The sequence below is a fragment of the Plecotus auritus genome (assembly GCF_963455305.1).
Source record: "Plecotus auritus genome assembly, chromosome: 6".
NCBI classification, from domain to species: domain Eukaryota; kingdom Metazoa; phylum Chordata; class Mammalia; order Chiroptera; family Vespertilionidae; genus Plecotus; species Plecotus auritus.
In genome coordinates, this window is record NC_137773.1 from 142,911,261 (window position 1) to 142,932,170 (window position 20,910).

Genomic DNA, 20,910 nt, shown 5'->3' on the forward strand with positions numbered 1-20,910 from the left:
TCACCCCACCTGTAACATCTTGTGGAGAACACGAGCCCTTCCCTGTTTAACCAGTTACTGCCACGATACTTTGAATTAAAAAAGGTCCACCAGCCTACGTCTATAGACGCTTATGGCGTACAAATGGTTTAAAAAAAAAAACAAAAATGCCAAAAAACCCACCACCATACTTCCTTGTCATTAAAAACTCCTGCTTCAATTTAATCAGTTCCAGCACCTTTGAGCTAAGTCTTACCTGGGGAAAAAGAGGCCTCTCTTCCTTAACTTTCTTCACACAGTCGGCTACAAGCCGCTTCATTGCTTTGGGGCAGTTCTTGTATAGCTTACTAAGGTCTGGGGAGGCATACCCTCGGCCCACCATGAAGATGATCTAAGGGAAAGAAAACAGTTGAGGGAATGGGTGATTAACACTGAAAGCAGCAACTTCCAACCCTCCAGCTGCACAGACTGGCAGGAGGCCCAGGAGCTTCCACAGCAAGTTAGGCCCTTTACTGGCAGTGCACGTACCTGATCTCGGTTGTTGATGTGGGAGTAAGGTAGCTCCCCTGTCATGAGCTCATACAGCACAATGCCGTAGGAGTAGACGTCAGACTGGAAGCTGAACGGGTTGTTATCCTGCATTCGGATCACCTCTGGGGCCTACAGAGACAAAGTGCATTCCTCACCATCTGCACCCAGCACACCCAGGGGCCAAACTATCCCTTCCATTGGGTATGAGAGTCCTTTCCTCTGTCCTCTATAGCTCTTCCCTAAAGGGCCCCCCTAACACCCTCAGGGGCTGGCTAATTCGAGCTCAGAAATCCTAGTCTCTGGGATCTAGCACTTCCTTTCACCTAACTCCTCCAAGCTCTGTGCTTGAGCATGGTTCTGATCACCAGCTTCTTCCAGGAAACCCAAATTCACGCCCGGCTGTCTGATAGAGAAAGCGTCAATGAGGTGGCCTGGACTTCGGGGGAAATGTGGAGAAATGCTTTAAGTTTTGCACATAGACCTGCAGGGCACCCCTTCTTCCCTATACCCTCCTAGTGGGAGCCATGCCGCCTCACCATCCACAGGATAGAGCCGGTGGGTTGTTCAACCTGCTGAGAACCACTCCAGCGCGACTTGACTGTTGCCAAACCAAAATCTCCAATTTTCACCGTCAGGCCTTCATGGAGAAATATATCTCAATGCTTGTTAAGGACTCCGGTTCCAAAACACTGGTCAAGTTAATTTTGAAAAACTTACCAAATTCTTACTAGCATTGCATCTCTCCATCTCCCATCTGCCCCCAAGCCTGCTCTGCACTGGATTTGCTAGGGTTTCTAAAGTTTTAAAAAGTACTTTTGAAATGTCCCTTCTTCCAGGAGGCATGCAAAGAATGCTTGGAGTGCAAAATTATTTGGCTCCAGCCCAAAACAAGGCTGTTTAGCCCCTGCTGCTTCTCCCCATTTACACATCTAGGTGCCAGGTCCCTGGCCTGTGACCTTCCCACATAATGTAGGTGCCTGAAACCCCAAGACTTAAGAGTGCAGGTGCGCCTCAGAGCTGCATGGCCTGCTGTTACATTTGTTTCTGCCAGTGTTCTGCCCTCAAATGGCACGTGAATAACAATAGAGCCAATCATTCAGTAAATACTGAATGTCCTAAGACATTTCTTATTAGAACAGGTAGCACTTGATGACTTCAAAATCAGAACCAAATTCACCTCATTTCTGTGTAGTCAGGCAGTTGAAGGCTGCCTTGTGATCTGCTGATGCCCAGTAATTCACCTTAAAATCTGCGGTATCTGCTTTCATGGCATAATGTATTGGTCCCCAAAAACCACTAGAAAAAAGTATTCCATACCTCAGACGTGTACCCCAAATAAGCCATGTCCCATAATCAAACAACACAATTGTCATGCCTGTCATGGCCAAGAAGCAAAACGTCAGCTGCAATGCCACACTCCTTTTCCAAGAGAAAGGGTGGGAGAGGGAGGGAGATGTGAAATTGTTACATTTCATGTCCATTAGTGTGAAAAATGCCTTAATTCAGTATTTCTACAAAAGCACATTAAACCTTAGAAAGGGGAAGAGTTGATTCTAATAACCTCTAAGGAAACTATTTCTATACATTTAAGACAGACAATTATAAGTAGTAATTTTGAAAATCTTACATTTGGCTTCACCTATGTTCTGATGAGATACACAGTATCCACAAACTAGGGATGGGGGGGGGGGACAAAAAGCCCCGCCCCCCACCCAAGTTAAATTTAGTAAACAGCATAATAATAAAACTAAACCTATTTCAAGCATAACCCAAACACATATCTCACTCTTGTGGAATCCTTTCCAAGGTCACTTTTTGCTGAGATAACTTTGAAATGAAAGTCTCCCTTGTTTTCCTAAATTGAGAACTAAGCAGTCGAACAACCACCAAAGGATACTGTTGGATTTCATGTCTCTGTGGATGATGTTCTTGGCATGCAAGTAGCTGTAAAGGGAAAACAGTTTAAGGGGCCTGGCTAGAAAGCAGCTTCCAACTACTACTAAGAAGCAAACCATCTGAAGGCCAGGCTCCCAGTGGAGCTACGTCTGGGGATGGGCCCTGTGATGGTCAGGCAGGGCCACATCATGCCTTACCCTGAAGTTCAAGACTATAGCAAAATGGAGCGACTCTTTAAGCATCAATTTTAACCAAAAAGTAATTCTCACAACCAAAATGCCCCTTAACTGATTAACAAATAAAATGCAGCATATATCCATATAATGGAATATTATTCAGCCACAGAAAGGAATGAAGTACTGATATATACTATAATATGGATGAACCTCTCAAAAACATTATGCTAAGTGAGAGTAGCCAGACACAAAAGATCTCTTGTTATATCTTGGAAATATTCTAAAATAAATAGTGATGGTTGCACAACTCTGAATATATTTAAAACACACACTGAGTTGTACACTTTAAAGGGGTGAATTTGATGATATGTGAATAATATCTTTAATTTTTTCCTAAAAAGTAATTGTGACTAGTTATTTCCTAAAACGTAGGTAGAAATTAACCTTTTATATAGCACTTACAAGCACAGCTTAGCTTAAGCTCCCAGGTATGTGGTGTATGAGGAGTACACACTCCTCCACATAAGGTACTTCAGAGGAAAAGTTTCAGAAGCACTGCTCTGGGCTCGCCAAGAATGGAAGGAATAAACACCTTTCACAAAGAAATGTGCCAAGCAGAGACACAAAAGGGTAGTATGTAATGGAGGCGCTGAGCATGACCTTTTAAGCATTATCCTAAAAGTGACATCTGATGCCCACTCCCATAGCTGTAAGGCTGGGTGGCTGGATTTTAAGGGCAGTGGCTAAAAACGGAATCTGAGTCCCAAGATAGCAGCCTCAGCTTGGATGAGGAACATGAAAGTGTCATTCCCATACCAGAGGCTTATTTTCAGCTATGCAAAAATATCACAGAAATCACTTAACAGACTTGGCTTTTCCTAATCCTGATTTAGGGACAAGTTGATGCTTGGACCCCAGACTTTGTAGTCATCAGGCCATCTACTCACTCCATTCCCTGAGCCGTCTGCCGGGCAATGTCAATCAACTGGAACATCTGGAACTTGGTCTCTTGGACATGTAGGTGTTTGTAGAGGCTGCTGCCCTCACACCATTGGGTCACAATCGCCAGGTTGTCCTTCGTCATATACCCCATAAAGAGCAGAATGTTCACGTGCCGTGTTTTGCTGGAGGAGGGAAGAGAGAAGGCTATGAACTTTCCCTTGTTTCAGATTAAGGAGATCAACTCTGCTTCCTCACAACAAATCCTGTATGTTCTTGACACCACTCGTGCTTACAATCTGGGTGGCTGGCAAAGCAAACAATAATCCATTTGGTGTTCTGAGCTATCAAAGGAGCCCACCAAGACTCACGATTCACCTCTGTGCTGGCCTTGTTTGTATAAAGGACATTCTCTTTATCGTGCATTCACGATTCTCCCCACAGGGATCAGCAGGACCCCTCACTGGTGGAATTCAACATTATCCAACTTATTGCTACAAGTCTAAATAGTGACTCAGAGATTTGAAAGTTGGAGGTTTGACATCCAGAATAAGAAAACTTGGCCATAAAAAAAGAGCTCATGAAAATAAATGTGAAATGGAACCTATTTCTCCCTACCTCAAACCAAAACTCAAGAAACAGAACCTGGGCTACTGAGTATAGTGTGCCCAGAGACGTAAAGCAATGGAGGGGGTCTGCTCATTCTAAAGGTTTGACAACCACATAAGCTGGAAGGAAACCTTCCATTCCCTTTCACTTGAAAGGGAGGAGTTTGAACCACAGGCCTCCACAGTGAACTCACTAACCACCAGTCCCAGCCATAGGCCCTCAGAGACAGGTCTGCACCATGTAAGCCCACTTACTCTATGGTTTGTGTACCACCACCAGTCCCCACCCCTGCCACTCCAGGCGGGCCAGACAGGCCAGCTTTCTACTCACCGCAGGACAGCCACCTCATTCCTGAAGGCCTGAAACTGCTCTGGTGTGGGGTCAACAACCTTTAGGATCTTTACTGCAACGTCTCCTGCAAATTAGTTTGTAGTCAGTATAATCAGTTGAATGATCTTACTTTTCATGGACCCTAGGTTTGAGATACAGTGAATCACTTATTCAAAAATCATGTACCTAGAAAGATGGAACATATATGCAAAATTCTAAATTATTCAAGTGGCTGAAAAAGAAGTTACATAGGTTACACTACTATCCTTTAAATACCACCCCACAAGCCCTAGCCAGTTTGGCTCAGTGGATAGTGTTGGCCTGTGGACTGAAGGGTTGCGGGCTCGATCCCCAGTGGGGATCGTGCAGGAGGCAGCTGATCAATGATTCCCTTTCATCATTGATGTTTCTATCTTGCTCTCTTCCTTCCTCTCTGAAATAAAAAATATATTAATACATACATACCACCCCACAGGGTTGAACAGGCTTGGTTTAAACTATTCCTAGGAAGCCTGGCTTCCTGAGGTAAGGGCATGTGTGACAGGTCACACAACCTGGGCCTGTGAGGATGACATCAGTGGGTGGACATGAATGGCCCAGCAGATACTGAATCTTGGGGCCAGAAGGCTGGTGCCAGGAAGGAGGCCATTTAGCAAGCAGTTGTTAAACTTAGCAGCCACGTTTCAATGAGACCTGAGATGGTCCGTTGTAAAAATTCAAAGATATATATTGAAATTAAGCTCCTTTGCTTTCAATACTATTAAACAGAATTCCTAACGATTAATAACGATTGCTTACTATATCCTGGCACAGTGTGTGTTTTCGCAGGCATTATTTCATTTAATCCTCACAGTTGCCTTATGACATACATACTGTTATCCTCATTTTACAGAAAATTTATAGCCACAAACCAAAGTGCTGGAATCAAGATTAGATAGAATCCCCAGTCTGACTCCAATGGCTACTTCTAACTATAATACTATCAAGTTACTGTTAATCATTATCAATCACTGTGAGCCTCTTCATATTACCTTAGAAATATCCATGGATCAATTCTACTTTATATGTGCTACCAATTTAGAAGCCAATTTCAAAAATGCTTTTATGTCATATTTATCATAGAACTTAAAATAAGTTACTTGAAGCCCTATTAGGACCTTGGATTTTCATGGCAAATAAATTTACTAACACAGCCTTCTGGTGATCAAATAAAGGAGTCAGTTGAATGGCACCTTGGAAGTGACAGTTCCTCCACCTATCAAGCACATCATATCTTGGCAACCTCTGTTGGAGCATTCCTCACTTCACTTTTGGGGAGCACCAATTGGTAGATAGTTCTTGGGACAGGTCCCAAACTGTTGCACTGTGATCTCTGGTTTTATCAACTAAAACTAAAGTCCACTTAACAGCAGCCTCCACCCAGGCTTTCATCCAATTCCCTGGCACATGTATTTACCAAGCCGGGCTGCCTGTGAAGTTGCTGCTGACCTGGGTTGGGAGCTGCACACTATATTCAGAGCTGCCTTCTAGGAAGATGGAGCTAGTAAACCATGAAGCCCCAACCTCAAGTTCCTTATGACTGAGTAGGATTAGCATAACTGCTCATCTTGGAGCATTTGAGCCAAGAAAGGTGAGGAACAGGTGAGGTAAGGAGGGGAGGGGTGAGAGAAATAAGAGCTGTGTTCAGAAAACTCTAGCATGGGATTTGGGCACCTGCAGGATAGGAGAGAAGCCAGGAAGAGGTCTGCTGCAAGAGCCCAGGTAAGATGCAGGCACAGTGGTGGCATGGGAATAGAAAGGAGGGGGTGGAGGCAAGAAGCCCTATGAAGGTAAAATGATCCATGTGGCAGCCAACTGAGTGGCAGGGCTGGGAGATGGCAATGCTGCTGGCCCAGGCACTGGGCAGAGCTTAAAAGGGACAGGCCAGGGTGGGGTGCAGGAGGAAGGCTTGGGGAGATGCTGTATTGTTCCTCAGGAACTTCCTAGTTCATGAGCCCTTCCTTTTTTTACAGCTTTCGTCCAGACATGTTCTAGTTGCCACTAAACTCATCCCCAGTGGCACCAATTTTAGACCTAATCTGTAATGCAACCTCAGAGCTCAGAGGATTCACTGGGAGCCAAAGCTTGCTCACAGTGACCCACTTGACTTGGTAGTCAGCTGATCATCCTTCACTTCTAGCCTCCATTTTTTGGAAGAGTGAACGGGGATAATTAAAAGTTCCTATTTTCTTTGTTCCATCAACACAGCCCGTTCAAATGCACCCATCTCTCTAAATTCTATTATCCAAAGATACATCATAACTCTGTGAGATCCACAATACCTGAGTCTTCATGCAAGTCATTGATGGGAAAACCGAACAGGGTCAAAGACAGTCCTATGGCCCCCACAGGGATGCAACGGCCAGCCAGCTCACAGTAAACAGTTACAATAATAGATTATATGTAATTTCTCACTGAAACCAGACTCTATATGACCCCACTTCATTTACGTGTAAATATTCTAAGAATTTCCATGATAGGCAGTCTGCAAGGGATAGTGGGCAAACATAGGAAAACGGAGTTCAGCTCATATAAAGAACAGCTTTCCTATTGGTAGGAACTGCCCAGAGTTGGAATGATTTCTCATGGGATCCTACAGCCTCCAACCCCAGACCTCACTCCTATCAGCCTTTCCCCTCATTTACTCTACTGAAGCCATCAAGGCCAGGTGAGTGGTCCACTTTGCACCTGCTGATATCTGCACCACCCTTAGGCTTTATACAAATGCCATTTCCTCAGCAGACTCCTCCCCTACCAATCTACAAAAACTGAACTGGGCCTGCCACTCCTTGCCTGCTTTCCTCCATTTTTCTACTCTGCACTTATAACACACTATATACTTTACTTTTCTTGGTTAATGTCCTCATCAAAATATAAACCCCATTTAGAGAAAGAATTTTATCTGTTTTGTTCACTGCTTCATTCCTAGCCCCTAGAAGAATGCTTGGTATTAGAAGAATACTCAGGAAGCATTGCAAAAGAATGAATTCTAAGATGCAACTGAAAGCAAGATAAGTTATGAATTAACAAGCTGTCTGTTTGAGGCTCTGGAGTGGGAAGTGGGGAATATTGAGGACTCAGCTGTTTGCAGCCCAGGTTCAGAATCAGTTTTTGGCAGGGTAAGTCAGGACTCAGTGCCCAGCCTGAGGCCCCCAGGCCTTCCCTGGCCCCGTCTGTAGAATTCGGTCCGTTGGCTCTCCAAACTATCCAAATACCTTTATAGCTGGCAATCTTTCAACATCTAAATGATGGTACTTATCACATAAGTAATATAAAGGACAAAGGTAAACAGCCTATTTATGGAGGGTAGCTACATGAAGTAGTTAACCAGAACTTCTTACTTTCCCTTAAGAGTAAAGTCAGAAGCAAATATAATACAAACAAGTTAAGACATGTTCCTATAGGTTATTGTGTTTTTAATGAGATGTTGATATCTCATTCATCGTCATTGGAGAAGAAGAGCTGTTATCATTGGTAAATTGGGAGTGTTTTTAACCTTTTTAAACACTAATTCATTTCCCCATTGGGATTGTCTAAAATTTATACACACACCCTGTTTTCTAGAACAGAATAGAACGAACACCATTCCTCCTCCTCTTATTAACTCAGTGAAAGTTATAAACGTCAGCGTTAGGCTGAGATGGGGATCCCCAGACAAGGGTTATACCAGACTGCTTGCCTCACACTAAGTGGCGTAGGTTCTCCAGTTGAGAGACCTGCTTGAGGGTTTTGCTGCCTTCTTCTCATGCTGTCAGTGATGGTCCCTGTCATCAGTCTACAGCCTCTATTGCTATCTTCATCCCCTTTAATGTGTTATTTGTAATGAGCAGAGACTACCAAGTCAGCCCTCAAACTTATGCTTAAAAGGAGGCTCTGTACTTGAACCCCAGGGCCTCTTCTTTACATAAAGTGAGCTTTTAGTTCATGGATCCGAGGTCTTCATCTCAGCTGCTCTGAGACCCTTCTGTTTACTTTCACACCTGCTAGGCAGAATCACAAATTTTCAAAAAAGCTCTCACTGATAAACTGAATAAAATACTGTATACAAGAAGCAGAAAAACATTAACGAAGGGGGTGGCAGGGAGAGTACAGCACCAAACACTCAATCTAGAAATTATGGTTTCCTTGACCCTCCCATTTTTCTTGTTTATTCAGAGATCATGGCTCTCTTTTTGAGGGGCTGACATAAAAGTCCATTGCTCCTTGCTCCTCTGACTTTTCAGACTTTAAAAAACTAGAATCTTAAAAGCATTAGACATATTATCTACCTTCTAACAGGAGACTTTATGGCAGTATCAGTATAACAAATAGATCTTATCGGTCTAAAAGCTCATGATTGAGAAAAAACACAAGCTCATAAGCAGTACTGTGGCAAATCTAATGCTTTAAAAATTATGTGCTCATCAGGAAACTTAAATTTGGGCACAATTTACACTGCATCTATTGGCTTTTAGCTGATGCTTAAAAATATGTGGCATAAAAATGATTAAATGCTCCTAATGGAAGCATTAAAGCAATAGTCACTGCTCTAACGCCTACAATTACTATCAGCCTTGTTGTTGCAGATACAAGCACCTCTATCCTTTCCTAAGGGGTCACTTAGACATTTATGACATCTATTTGGATAATACTCTGCAAGAGTATAATTTCTCAGAAAGCCACAGGCAGGCCACTACTATATTATATAGAATTTTCAAAGGAAAAGGAATCATCCTACACGTAATTTACAAACGTTCACTTCTGTGCCAGTCCCTTAAAGAAGGAGAAATGTGTCAGATGATTAGTTACAAGTGGTAAACTCATGTTCATGAACTTAAGGTTCAGGTAATATTGGAGGTATTCCTCAGTTTTCAAAACCTTGAATTTTAATTCTCCATTCACGTGATGCTCTTAACCTCTCTCAATCTTTGCCTGTTTACAAATAAAGATAATATGAGAGCATCCAAAGTGGAAATATAGGCACGTAGGCACTTTAGGTGTTTTTAGTTTTTGTTTGTTTGCTTTGGTTTGGTTTTTTTGCTTTTTAAAAATACGAATTTATAAGAGATGTCTTTTTAGGAATATGTAGCATTTTAAAGGCAATACTTCTTATGTTAACATCCTAAAGCCAGAGGCATTAAAAACATGAAAGAAAATGCCAAGTATTTAGTTGCCAAATACACAAGCTGTGGCTACAGACATTGCAATAGTACATTCCTTCCAAGAGAAAAAGTGTTTCCATTAGAATAGGAATACTAACAACTCCGCAGATTCAAGAAGTAAGCCTTTGAAAGCTCCCTTCCCTATTTGATGGGGATTCCCACAGCCAATCCCAGGGCAGAGCAAAGAGAAGCTGTTGCAGGAGGCTCCTGGCTCTCCTGTGCCCAGCTGTTTGACCAGAGGCATGATGGTTCCCCTCTCAGGACCTGTTTTCTTACATGTAAAATCTCTAAGGTGCTTTCCAGCTTTAAGTTTCTAGAATCCGTGCTCCCCTTATAGCAGCAGATTCTTATTTAAGAAGCTTCAAAGCATGTCCCTTGTGCAGCCTGTATTTAATCCGTGTAATAAAAGCCTAATATGCAAATCAACCAAATGGCAGAATGACCAGTCACTATGACATGCACTGACCACCAGGGAGCAGACGCCCAATGCAGGAGCGCCCTCTGCCCACAGGCCCCAGGCCAGCCAAGGCAGGCGCCAGTGGGGCCCTTCTCCCCCGCCCCGCACCCCCCGATCGATCTGCGGGTTGCCCCACAGATTGGCCCTGATTGCCAGTGAGGCCTAGGGACCCTACCTGTGCACGAATTTCGTGCACCGGACCTCTAGTCAGTTTATAAGAAGATTCCCTGACATTTAGGGCTCACCTCTTATTCACCAATTTCCAATTATCCTGACAACCTTATACCAATTACAAGCATTGTGGAGTCTAAAATGAATGCTGTGAAATGTCACTGAAATATTAAATTCAATCTTCAGATGTAATCCAGTATCCCTAGAGAGTGCTGCTGTGAGCTATAGAGCTTGCTGAATCCTATCTCCCTCCTATGCTCTCCGTACTGAAACTTGACTTCACCCCTTGAAGTAAAGGCCCCAAACTTACCATGCCACTTGCCCTTATAAACAGTTCCAAAGGAGCCTGACCCAATCCGAGTGGAGAGCATCACTTCACTGGCTTCTATTTCCCAGTAATAACTTGAATCTCTCTGTCCACGAGGCCTCTGAAACAATCAGATCATTAAATACATTCCATGGAATGGTAGGGTTTCAAAGGAAAGATCAACTCCATCTATTCTCATACATTTTGAAGATAAACTTAATATAATTCCAATTTTTGTTTTTCAGAAAATGCCATCTTAGTTGCACCCTCCCTTACAACAAACCAGCAAGTTTTCCTAATGCAAGCATACCAAAAATGGCACGACATTTATAATGTGATTCATCAAATGTTTTTTATTAGAGTCCCCTGCCTCCCAAAGTTAAAAGCATTCTCATTTCCAAGTTTTTCTTACTGAACCCTAACCTGCAGGAGATACTTTGGCTATACTCACAATTTTGTTTTTCTCCTGGGTCCCAGATCCTGGTGCCCGCTCTCTCTGTGCCGGCACAGGGGTTTTGGGCTGTGACCAGCCCGTTGGGCTCAGATTGTTGGGGCTGCTGGACAAGGCTGAAGGTGAGGCTTAATAGACAAGATAAACAGAATCCACACATGGATAAGCCAAAAGAAGATACACAGCATAAAAAGCAAAAGCCCATTACTATTTGCTAAGACTTTGGACAAGTACCTGATTCACTGTGACTTCGGATTGCATCCTGAAATAGAAAAGGAAAGCTGGTCAATTTCTGCATTAGAAAAGATGTTCTCTGGGGAAGTGGGAGGGGTGGATTTGCAGGAACAAAGTAGATGACAAAATCTCTAAATACAGTCTAATCATACACTTTTATTCAATTAAATTCACCAAATGTCACTGGCTAATATTTCTAATATTGTTATCAAATATTAGGAGGACTGATGTTAATTTTTCATATATGATGAAAACCAAATTATCTCAGAAGAAAGCAATGCACACAGCAGACCTACGCTTTAAGGAAGGCTAGCAAAGTTACTATCAGCTAAGATCTTCCCAATGCTTGGGTATCTTGCCCATGAGGCCAAAAAAAAAGTGGGGATTCAGTGGCAAGCTCACTCTTACTCCTCTAGGAGTTTATTAGGGCACATTGGCCAGAAGCTGGATTTGATATGAGTGAGCCATGTTTTTATCACTTTATCCAAGCCTAAAAATCAGGGAAAGATGAAAGGATCATAATCTCCTAGTCCAATACCTACATTTTACATATAAGAAAACAGTGTAACAGGTCAAAAGACCTGGCCAGGGTCACACTGCCAGTAGGTGGCAGAACTAGAACAAGAAACCATCACGAGGGATCTCAGCTCGTTCACCACAAAATGCTCCTCAGACCTTATGGGCAAGCTCTGAAATTAGTTACTCTCTAGGTGGGTAAGACGTCAAATGCTATCTGTAGAATTTATTACAAACTGGGTGAAAGTTAAATCACAAGGCCCTCCACAAGACCTAAATACTCAATTTATATATCCTCACTTAAGAGTATATAAATAGTAACAATATAAAATCACTTGGCCCCCACATCCTCAAAAAGGGTATTTTTCTGGGAAATCCTATCCTCTTTGTTTTCTCTGTGTCACCATAGTTAAGGTAAGATACTTTTTTCCACACAACTATTACTGGAATGCTGCCACTCCGTAACATCTTCACAAGATTTAAAGAAAAATCATAAACCAAGTTGCCCTTCCTGGCCTTGGCAGCCCCGACCAAAGCATCTTCAGAGTTCACCAATAAAGCCTGGATCTGGGGTTCCCACACCTGGCAAGTTTTTAATAATCCCCTAGAGAGGTGTTTAATATCACAGATTACCATCCCCACTAGGACTCAGTAAGCATGTTTGGGAGAGCAGGTGGGAAGTCTAGAAACTTGTATGGTTTTAAGTACAACAGGATGATTGCCAGAAGGGGAAAATATTGGCCAAAAATAAAACTGAATTTTATTAAATACGCAGCAGCTACAGCTTTATTATCCAACTAACCTATTAGTTGTTTGTAGTCAAAGCATGGCACAATGTATTTTATATTCCCATTCACTAGGATTTCTTTCTTAATGTCACAGTAATTTTCTTCCTTGTATCAATTCTATACCACATATTTTATTCTGTCCTAATATCTACAGTTGGATTGATTTATCCTAAAAGGGATCTTTCAATCATCTTGGAATCTAAATATTAAAGCAAGAATGTATACTTTAAGAATGCTTCACTTTTAATGTTTTCTTTAAATATTTAGAGTATTTACACAGGAACAAGTCATATAGAAAAAATAAGTAACTGATATATTACCATATGATTAACAGGGCTAATTATGATAAAAAATAGAAATAAAATTCATAGCTTATATACACATGACCTCCTCACAATAACCCTGTGACACTCAAAGTGTTCCTCCCGACAAATGACTACTATAGACCCCATCTCAGAAAGCCAAGTTTTTTGTTGAGTTCCTGCCACCTCTGATTGGTAGGACAAGTGATTTGAGGGTTGAGTGAGGTAAGCTGCACCTGAAGTGGCAGGTATCCCTGAGGTTCTTCAAGGAACAAATCATGATGTAGAGAGAGCATAGTTATCTCTGATAAATTTTAACAAAGGATTTTCAGGGCATATCAACCAAACTGACACATTTGGTTTTTAAACAAGGTATAAAAAGAATAGTGGTGCTGTACCACCCAAATTTAACTAGCATTGGTCTTGGATTGGAAATGATTTAAAATTTTTTTTAATGCCCTTAGCCTCAAAATCACACTTGAGAAACTAATTTCACTTGTCAGCAATACCACAGACAATATTTTTTTTTACTCCTATGTACTCTATTTCCAAAAAAAAAGAAAAAACATGAAAGTCTGACAATAAATATAAAATTTAACTTAGTGATTGTTTCTTTTCTGATAGTCTACTGTCTTGACAGTCTTAGCAATCCTGTTAATTGACAAGAAAGCAAAGGTATAAAGAAGAATACCTACTCTTCCCCTCAAACAAAATCCTCTGGACCACGCCCTGGGAGAAGCATTCAGGCTGTTATTCTAGTCCAAAGCAATGAGAAATAAAGAAGAATAAAGAACAAAGGAAGTAGTTTTAAGTGTATTCAGTTGTTATTAAAGATGAACTAGAAAGCAAACCAAACAAATAGAACAATACAAAAGCCAAGAAAAGAAAAGGCGTTTGAAAGCACTAGCTTTGAGCACTTTTACATCTCCCTAAATACCTGCTTATTAAAATCCTGACTCCACCCTTTGATTTCTAAGTTAAAACATTTAAAGTCTTTCAGAGTTTGTAGTTTTCCATCACTATTATTTTCTTTCCCACACCAAAATGAAACTACTCTTTATGTAGCTTATTCACTAGCTCACTGAAATCCTATTCAAATCTAACATGGAAAAAATGAATTCAAGGGTTAACATTTCTTCAGGAAATTTTAGTTCACTTGAATGATATACCAACCAGATTACTGAGCCAATCTAAAGATGTAGTGGATAAAAATGAAATTAAAAAGTTCAGAGATCTGAGAAAGTGCTTATCAGGTTTGAAACCCAAAACTCTCTGGCACAACAGTCAATCCCACCCGAATTGACTGATTCCCATCACCACCCACAGGGCCCTATTATTACCTCAATCATCCTGCTGTCCACAGGTAGGGTAGTGCTGACCATGTGGACATTAGGTGTGGATGTCGACCTCTGCCTCTGGGAGAGGGAACCTTCAGAGGAGGGGCTGGAGGTGTTGAATGTAAAGGCGTGGGGTGTGGAGTATCTGTGCTGGGAACTAGGTGAAGAGAAGAAAGACAATTCCATGATTAACATGCATGCCTCCCCACTGGAAAAGTCATTCAACTACCTACTTCATTATGATACTTGGGACACCCTAGCAGGTGTAGCTCACTGGTTGGGCATCATCCCATGCACTGAAAGGTTGCCTGTTCGATTCCTGTTGGCACTTGACAGAGTTGCAGGCTCGATGCCCGAGTTGCGGGCTCTATCCTCAGTAGGGAGGAGGGTGCAGGAGGCAGCTGATCAATGTTGTGCTCTCACATTGATAAGTTTCTATCTCCCTCTCCCTTCCTCTCTCTAAAAAAATCAATACACATATTAAAAAAAAGAAAAAGGAAAAAAGATACTCTGTGGTAAACCCTACTTGTACTACATACAACCTTTTACAAAATGTTCTTTTCTTTCAATATGCATCATTTAAAATTTTTCCTGTGTAGATGCTTTTGCATGAAAATTTTCGAAAAGGAAATAATACATGCTCTTGGAATTCATGTGAAAAGAACATCTAGAGAATACTCCAAATTTGTAGACCATCTCTGGAAAAGAACAGATTAGCATTTGCCAACCCACTAAGCTAGCTAGAACTTGCCCAGTTTAATTTAGAGACTAAATCAGAGAATTTTAAGGAAAATTATTTAATAGATGGTTAGACCTGCTGAGCACGTCTACAAAAAGGCCAGCATTTTATCTACTGTGCATCTTCTCCTCCCATAACCAACTCACAGTCTGTTAATATGAGTTCTTTTTTTTTTTTTTTATCCTCACCCAAGGATATTTTTCCATTAATTTTTAGAGAGGGGAAGAGAGAGGGAAAGACAGAAAGAAATATTGATGTGAGAGAAACACATCGATTGGTTGCCTCCTGCACGAGCCCCGACCAGGCCCAGGCCATGGAGGACCTGCAATTGAGGTACATACCCCTGACCGGAATTGAAACCGGGACCTTTGGTCCACAGACTGACGCTCTATCTACTAAGCCAAACCTGCTAGGGCATGAATTCCATTTTTAGGTTGCAATATCTAACTGTGAATTAATCACTGGCCTCTAGCAGCCAATGCTACTCCCTCACCAACCAGACTGGAAACACATTAAATATGACATTTTCACTATTTGCTCTAAAGATGTTTTGTTCAGGTTCAAGTAACCCCATACATGAATTCAAGGGATAAAAGGCTTGTTTTTCTAGTGGAAATTGTTCTATTGCCTTGAAAAATTGCCTTCGAAGGTAATTCAATGTTTAAAACCTCAGAGGCCTGGTTTCTTCTGTGAAATCTTCAGAAGCAAGTACAGTTTTTTTGGTCAGACTTGCTTTTCAAATTATCAAGAAAAACAAAATCATACACAAATATATATCCAGATAATATTTCGATACAAGTCCCTTGTTCTAAGACATGCTGCTTTTAACAATTCTATGGTGGTTTCATAAAGGCCATTAAATATTATACAATTATATATACATTAAAGTCAGATTTTTGACAAAGATGTAGCTATTACTTTAGGTTCAAAATTCACATGTAACACTAAGCAAGATGTAAAGTCAACAAACACTCATTTTAAAGGTGGAAAACAGTAAAAATGTTCAAAATCATAGGTGCATTACAAAGGGTGTTTGCATAAAAAATACCACCAAAAAATGTATTTTTAACCTTTGCTGACCAGGTTTTGTCTACATGTTTCAATTATCCCTGTAAATTTCAATTTAACTGCAGAAAAGATACACTATTGAAATAGTATGTCTTGGCATTGAGATTACAAAGCAGAAAATTGAATGTTTGCATCCCTTTAAAAAATGAAAATTGTATCAAAAGTATGTTGTTTCAGAAGTCTTTGTATTTACAATATTCATGCAAATTTGTGAACAAGCTTTCATTTTGATCAAACTGATCATCCACATTTTTGTAATAAAACTGAAGACTCAAAAAATATATATGTAGAGAGAAACCAAGATTGCGGCATAGGTGAACACCTAAACTGCTCCCTTGCACAACAATTTCAAAACTACAGCTAAAAGACAGAACGGACATGATCCAGAACCACAAGAAAGCTGGCTGAGTGGAAATTCTACAACTAGAAGGAAAGAGAGGGGCACACGGAGACTCAGAGGAGCTGCAAAAGGCTGAGGTACGGAGACACGCACGCGGAGAGGACGGGTGGCTGAGTGCCTGGCTAGCTTTCTCTAGCAGGAGGAAGGAGGAGCTCCCGACTGCGCTGAACTCCAGTTCCGGGCGAGAATCTGGGAATCCAGATTCATTGGGGGAGAAACTGGACTGTCTGGTAGCGGGTGAAACTCAAGGGCGTCTTTCTCTCAGAGGTGCTTGCAGCAATTACCGAGGGACACTGAGACCCAGGGGCCTCATAGGGCAGGGCCGACGGGAAGCCAAGGCTGTCTGCTCAGCCCTGAGACTCCACCCCATCCAAGCTGAGCACAGAGGCTTTTGCAATTTTGCAAGTCTTGTCTCATAAGGCTGTCTCCAGCACAGAAGTTCTCCCGGCGTAGACACAGCTGATCCTCACAGCCAATTGGCCTGGAGGTCAATTCCTCCCAGTTATAACAACAACTATCAAGCCTTAACTACAACAAGGCTGTGCACACAGCCCACAAAGGGTGCACCAAAAGTGTCCACCTCAGGTAACTGGGGAGGCTGAGCCACTGGGCCCTATAGGACACCTACCACACAAAGCTACTCTACCAACTCAGGGAAGCAGCGAAAATGCGGAGACAAAGAAACAGATCACAAACGAAAGAAATCGAGGAAAGCAAATGACTGGATATAGGGTTCAAAACCACGGTTATAAGGTTTTTCAAGAATTTCCTAGAAAAGGCTGATAAATTTAGCGAGACCCTCGAGGATATGAAAAAGGACCAACTAGAAATTAAACATACACTGACTGAAATAAAAAATATTATACAGAGACCTAACAGCAGACTAGAGGACTGCAAGAATCAAGTCAAAGATTTGAAATACAAAGAAGCAAAAAACACTCAACGGGAAAAGAAAAAAGAATCCAAAAATTTGAAGATAGTGTAAGAAGACTCTGGGACAACTTCAAGCGTACCAACATCAGAATTATGGGGGTGCCAGAAGAAGACAGAGAGCAAGATACTGAAAACCTATTTGAAGAAATGATGACAGAAAACTTCCCCCACCTGGTGAAAGAAATAGACTTACAAGTCCAGGAAGCTCACAGAACCCCAAACAAAAGGAATCTAAAGAGGACCACACCGAGACACATCATAATTAAAATGCCAAGAGCAAAAGACAAAGACAGAATATTAAAAGCAGCAAGAGAAAAACAATTAATTACCTACAAGGGAGCACCCATACGGTTGTCAGCTGATTTCTCAACAGAAACTATGCAGGCCAGACGGGAGTGGCAAGAAATATTCAAAGCGATGAATAGCAAGAACCTACAACCAAGATTACTCTACCCAGCAAAGCTATCATTCAGAATTGAAGGTCAGATAAAGAGCTTCACAAATAAGAAAAAGCTAAAGGAGTTCATCATCACCAAACCAGTATTATATGAAATGCTGAAAGGTACTCTTTAAGAAGAGGAAGAAGAAGAAAAAGGTAAAGATATAAATTATGAACAACAAATACATATCTATCAACAAGTGAATCTAAAAATCAAATGAATAAAAAATCTGATGAACAGAATAAACTGGTGAATATAATAGCATCAGGAGCATAGAAAGGGAGTGGACAATTCTCAGGGGGAAAGGGGTGTGCGGGGTGCGGGAAGAGACTGGACAAACGTCGTACACCTATGGATGAGGACAGTGGCAGGGAGGTAAGGGCAGAGGGTGGGGTGGGAACCAGGTGGAGGGGAGCTATGGGGGGAAAAAAGAGGAACAATTGTAATAATCTGAACAATAAAGATTTATTAAATTAAAAAAATATATATATTTTTTCTTTTTAAAGATAGCAGTCTATTAAATACCATGGTCTTAGCAATGCAAGGCCACAATAAGTTCAGTAATTGAGCGTTGGGCTATTAACCAGACGGTCACAGTTCGATTTCCAGTCAGGGCACATGCCCAAGTTGCAGACTCAATCCCCAGCAGGAGGCAGCCGATCATTGATTCTCTCTCATCACTGATGTTTCTATCTCCCTCTTCCTTCCTCTCTGAAATCAATAAAAATATATTAAAAAAAGAAAAAAGCTTTAAAAATTTTTTTTGTTTTTATTACATCATTTTACATAGTTTTGGGACCCTTCTCCTGAGGCTCACCTCACTACATGAAGGTAGCAAAATCACAAGGTTTTTAAAATATGATGAGATATTAAGGGGCATACATGATAATAGAAGAAACCTCTAGTAAGAGTCACTTTCCAGAATGTAAGAACCACAGGACCACAAAAAAGAAAGTTCTACATTTTTTTCTAATACCAATAAAGCAGCAAAGGGTTTACACAGAGAGGAGAGAATGCAAAAAAAAAAAAACCCTTTTCTTTTATATTCAGGATGCAATCCCACCTCTCAAGTCCCCATTATAACTTAAAAAACAACAAACAAACAAACAAAACAGCTGTAATAAAAAAATTTACCTAACAGGTATCCGGGAAACAGACTCTCGCATCCGACGCATTGTCAAAGAAGGCAGTGCTGGGATCCCACTATCACCAATAGTGGAATTTGGAAACAATCTAAATGAAATCAAAGACTAGTTTATAGACTTGCAGTTATTTTATAATCAGCCTGACTTCCTTGCAAATTAAAGCTCCTCAAACCGAACTTTTCCTATTCACATTTTCTTTGATCATTTTAGGCTACCCAGAGTAAAGAGACCACCAACCCAAATTACTGGGTTTGAATGACCACAAATTGTGAACAATATTGACCTGTCAATGAACATTGCAGGCTCTATGTGTTTCTAGGAAATACTGGCCCAATGTCCAACTATGTCAAAATAATATTTTCCAAAGCTCCAATAAGGCACGTTATAACATAAATCGTGTAGAGCTTTTCTGGAAACGTTCTGTCTCAGAAACACATAGATGAAAAGACTGAAATATAAAGAGTAAGTCACATTCAGCACCAAAAGTCATAAATAAGAGAAGTGGTAGTGAGATGAGTACTTGTGCTCAGCAATTTCACATTACCTCAGGTAATCCTCACAAGAACACTGCAAGGAAGGTAATAACCTTCCCCCCCCACCCCAGATAAGTGAATCAAGGGGCTCAGAGGTGGTTATAGTTAATGACAACATCAAAATTTTGACCCATGTCTGCTGGACTCCAAAGCTTGTGCCATTTATCCTATACAAGGTCTCTGTAAAAGCAACATGTCACTACCACCAAAGTAAAAAAAGATGTTCCCATTGTGGTTTAATGATAATACTCCCTTAGTTTATTCCTCAAAAAAAGGATAAGACTTTGACTTTTCATATTCCTATATTAACAGTTTTAAAAAGCATTTTGGAATATGTACCTTTAACTTAAACCTTACTAAAAGATATTTCTTCTATATGATATACATTTTGATAACTGGTTTATCTCCTGAGGGATACAAATGTCTTTTAAGGTTTTAGATTCAAATCATTTCAAGACTGTTTCTCCAGTGTGAAGTGAAGATAGAGTGCATTAGTGAACTACTAGCTGACACTGTCTTTTTGGTTCCTGAATCCCTTTGTTCTTTGCATTACTGAATCACAGTGTCTCAATCTCTATATGACGGATTAACAGCCCTACCTGCTCATTTTAGAGAGTTATGCTGCACTAAAACTCACTGGTTTCAGATATGTCATGTTTCTAAAGTAGATGGTTTCCGGATCACAATAATTCATTTACCAAGTCCAAAACCCTGACTTGTCAGTCAAATATACAAGAAGCATCCTCAAGTGATGTTTAAATCCCCACCCCTTTATATTATGTTAATAAAGAATAATGCCTTACAACAGTTGTCTGACATTACTCCAGTCCACACACATAGTAGGTACTTTGGTGCTACAATGCTCGTGAAATTTGTAGCCACAAGTCTGACATCGAAATCCATTTAGCAAGAACTTCTGACACATGTCACAGAAGGCAAGCTTCAGGAAGGTCTTCCGAGCCTGGAGTGACAAGAACATGGGTGTAAATTATGCTGAATAAATGAAAGGTGACAAAAGACAGAATAATTTCTTTCTTGACTCCCAAGAGGTTTCATAATCATACTTCCAACATTTGTAAAATTCATACCTAGAAATTAAAGTATATCTGTGACTAATGAAGCCTAAACTGCCGTAATGTAAAACAATTGCATAATTAAAGCTGTAGATATATGCTTATGACCTTAGAGAAATTCCTGCTAGCCAAAACACTCGATATGCCACAAAGAGAGAAGAGATGTGCAACTTACAAAGTTGTGTGTTGTGAGAGGAACATGATCCAGGAAGTCTACTTGAAGTTCTTCTCCAATCAAGGAGGCAGCATCAGTATTCCAATCTAAACGTGCTTTTTTACTAAAGAGGATTTAAAAAAACATACAAAAGGAAAAATGTTTAAACAAGGTAAGAGTTCTATTATTACTGGAATACAGGTTGGTTGGTTTACACAATGA

At 40.8% G+C, this 20,910-nt stretch overlaps 2 protein-coding genes across 4 annotated transcripts in view; one reads left to right on the top strand and one right to left on the bottom strand.

Annotated features, from left to right (window-relative positions):
- Window positions 1-5,689, top strand: part of MKRN2 (makorin ring finger protein 2) — a 47,995-nt gene extending 42,306 nt beyond the window's left edge. The window contains exon 9 of the transcript XR_013960961.1: window positions 3,476-5,689. The gene's annotated coding sequence lies outside the window, so the exon portion shown is untranslated. The remainder of the gene's footprint in view (window positions 1-3,475) is intronic.
- Window positions 1-20,910, bottom strand: part of RAF1 (Raf-1 proto-oncogene, serine/threonine kinase) — a 64,672-nt gene that overhangs the window by 1,145 nt on the left and 42,617 nt on the right. For 2 of the 3 annotated variants that reach the window (XM_080675582.1, XM_080675584.1), the window contains 14 exons: window positions 20,710-20,812; window positions 20,265-20,422; window positions 18,918-19,016; window positions 14,207-14,360; window positions 13,562-13,621; window positions 11,261-11,288; window positions 11,027-11,154; window positions 10,579-10,696; window positions 4,461-4,545; window positions 3,530-3,706; window positions 2,408-2,454; window positions 1,047-1,165; window positions 508-639; window positions 236-370 (listed from right to left, as the gene is read on the bottom strand). In XM_080675582.1, coding sequence (XP_080531708.1) covers window positions 236-370; window positions 508-639; window positions 1,047-1,165; window positions 2,408-2,454; window positions 3,530-3,706; window positions 4,461-4,545; window positions 10,579-10,696; window positions 11,027-11,154; window positions 11,261-11,288; window positions 13,562-13,621; window positions 14,207-14,360; window positions 18,918-19,016; window positions 20,265-20,422; window positions 20,710-20,812 — 1,543 coding nt within the window. The remainder of the gene's footprint in view (window positions 1-235; window positions 371-507; window positions 640-1,046; window positions 1,166-2,407; window positions 2,455-3,529; window positions 3,707-4,460; window positions 4,546-10,578; window positions 10,697-11,026; window positions 11,155-11,260; window positions 11,289-13,561; window positions 13,622-14,206; window positions 14,361-18,917; window positions 19,017-20,264; window positions 20,423-20,709; window positions 20,813-20,910) is intronic. The other variant, XM_080675583.1, reaches the window with a different exon arrangement.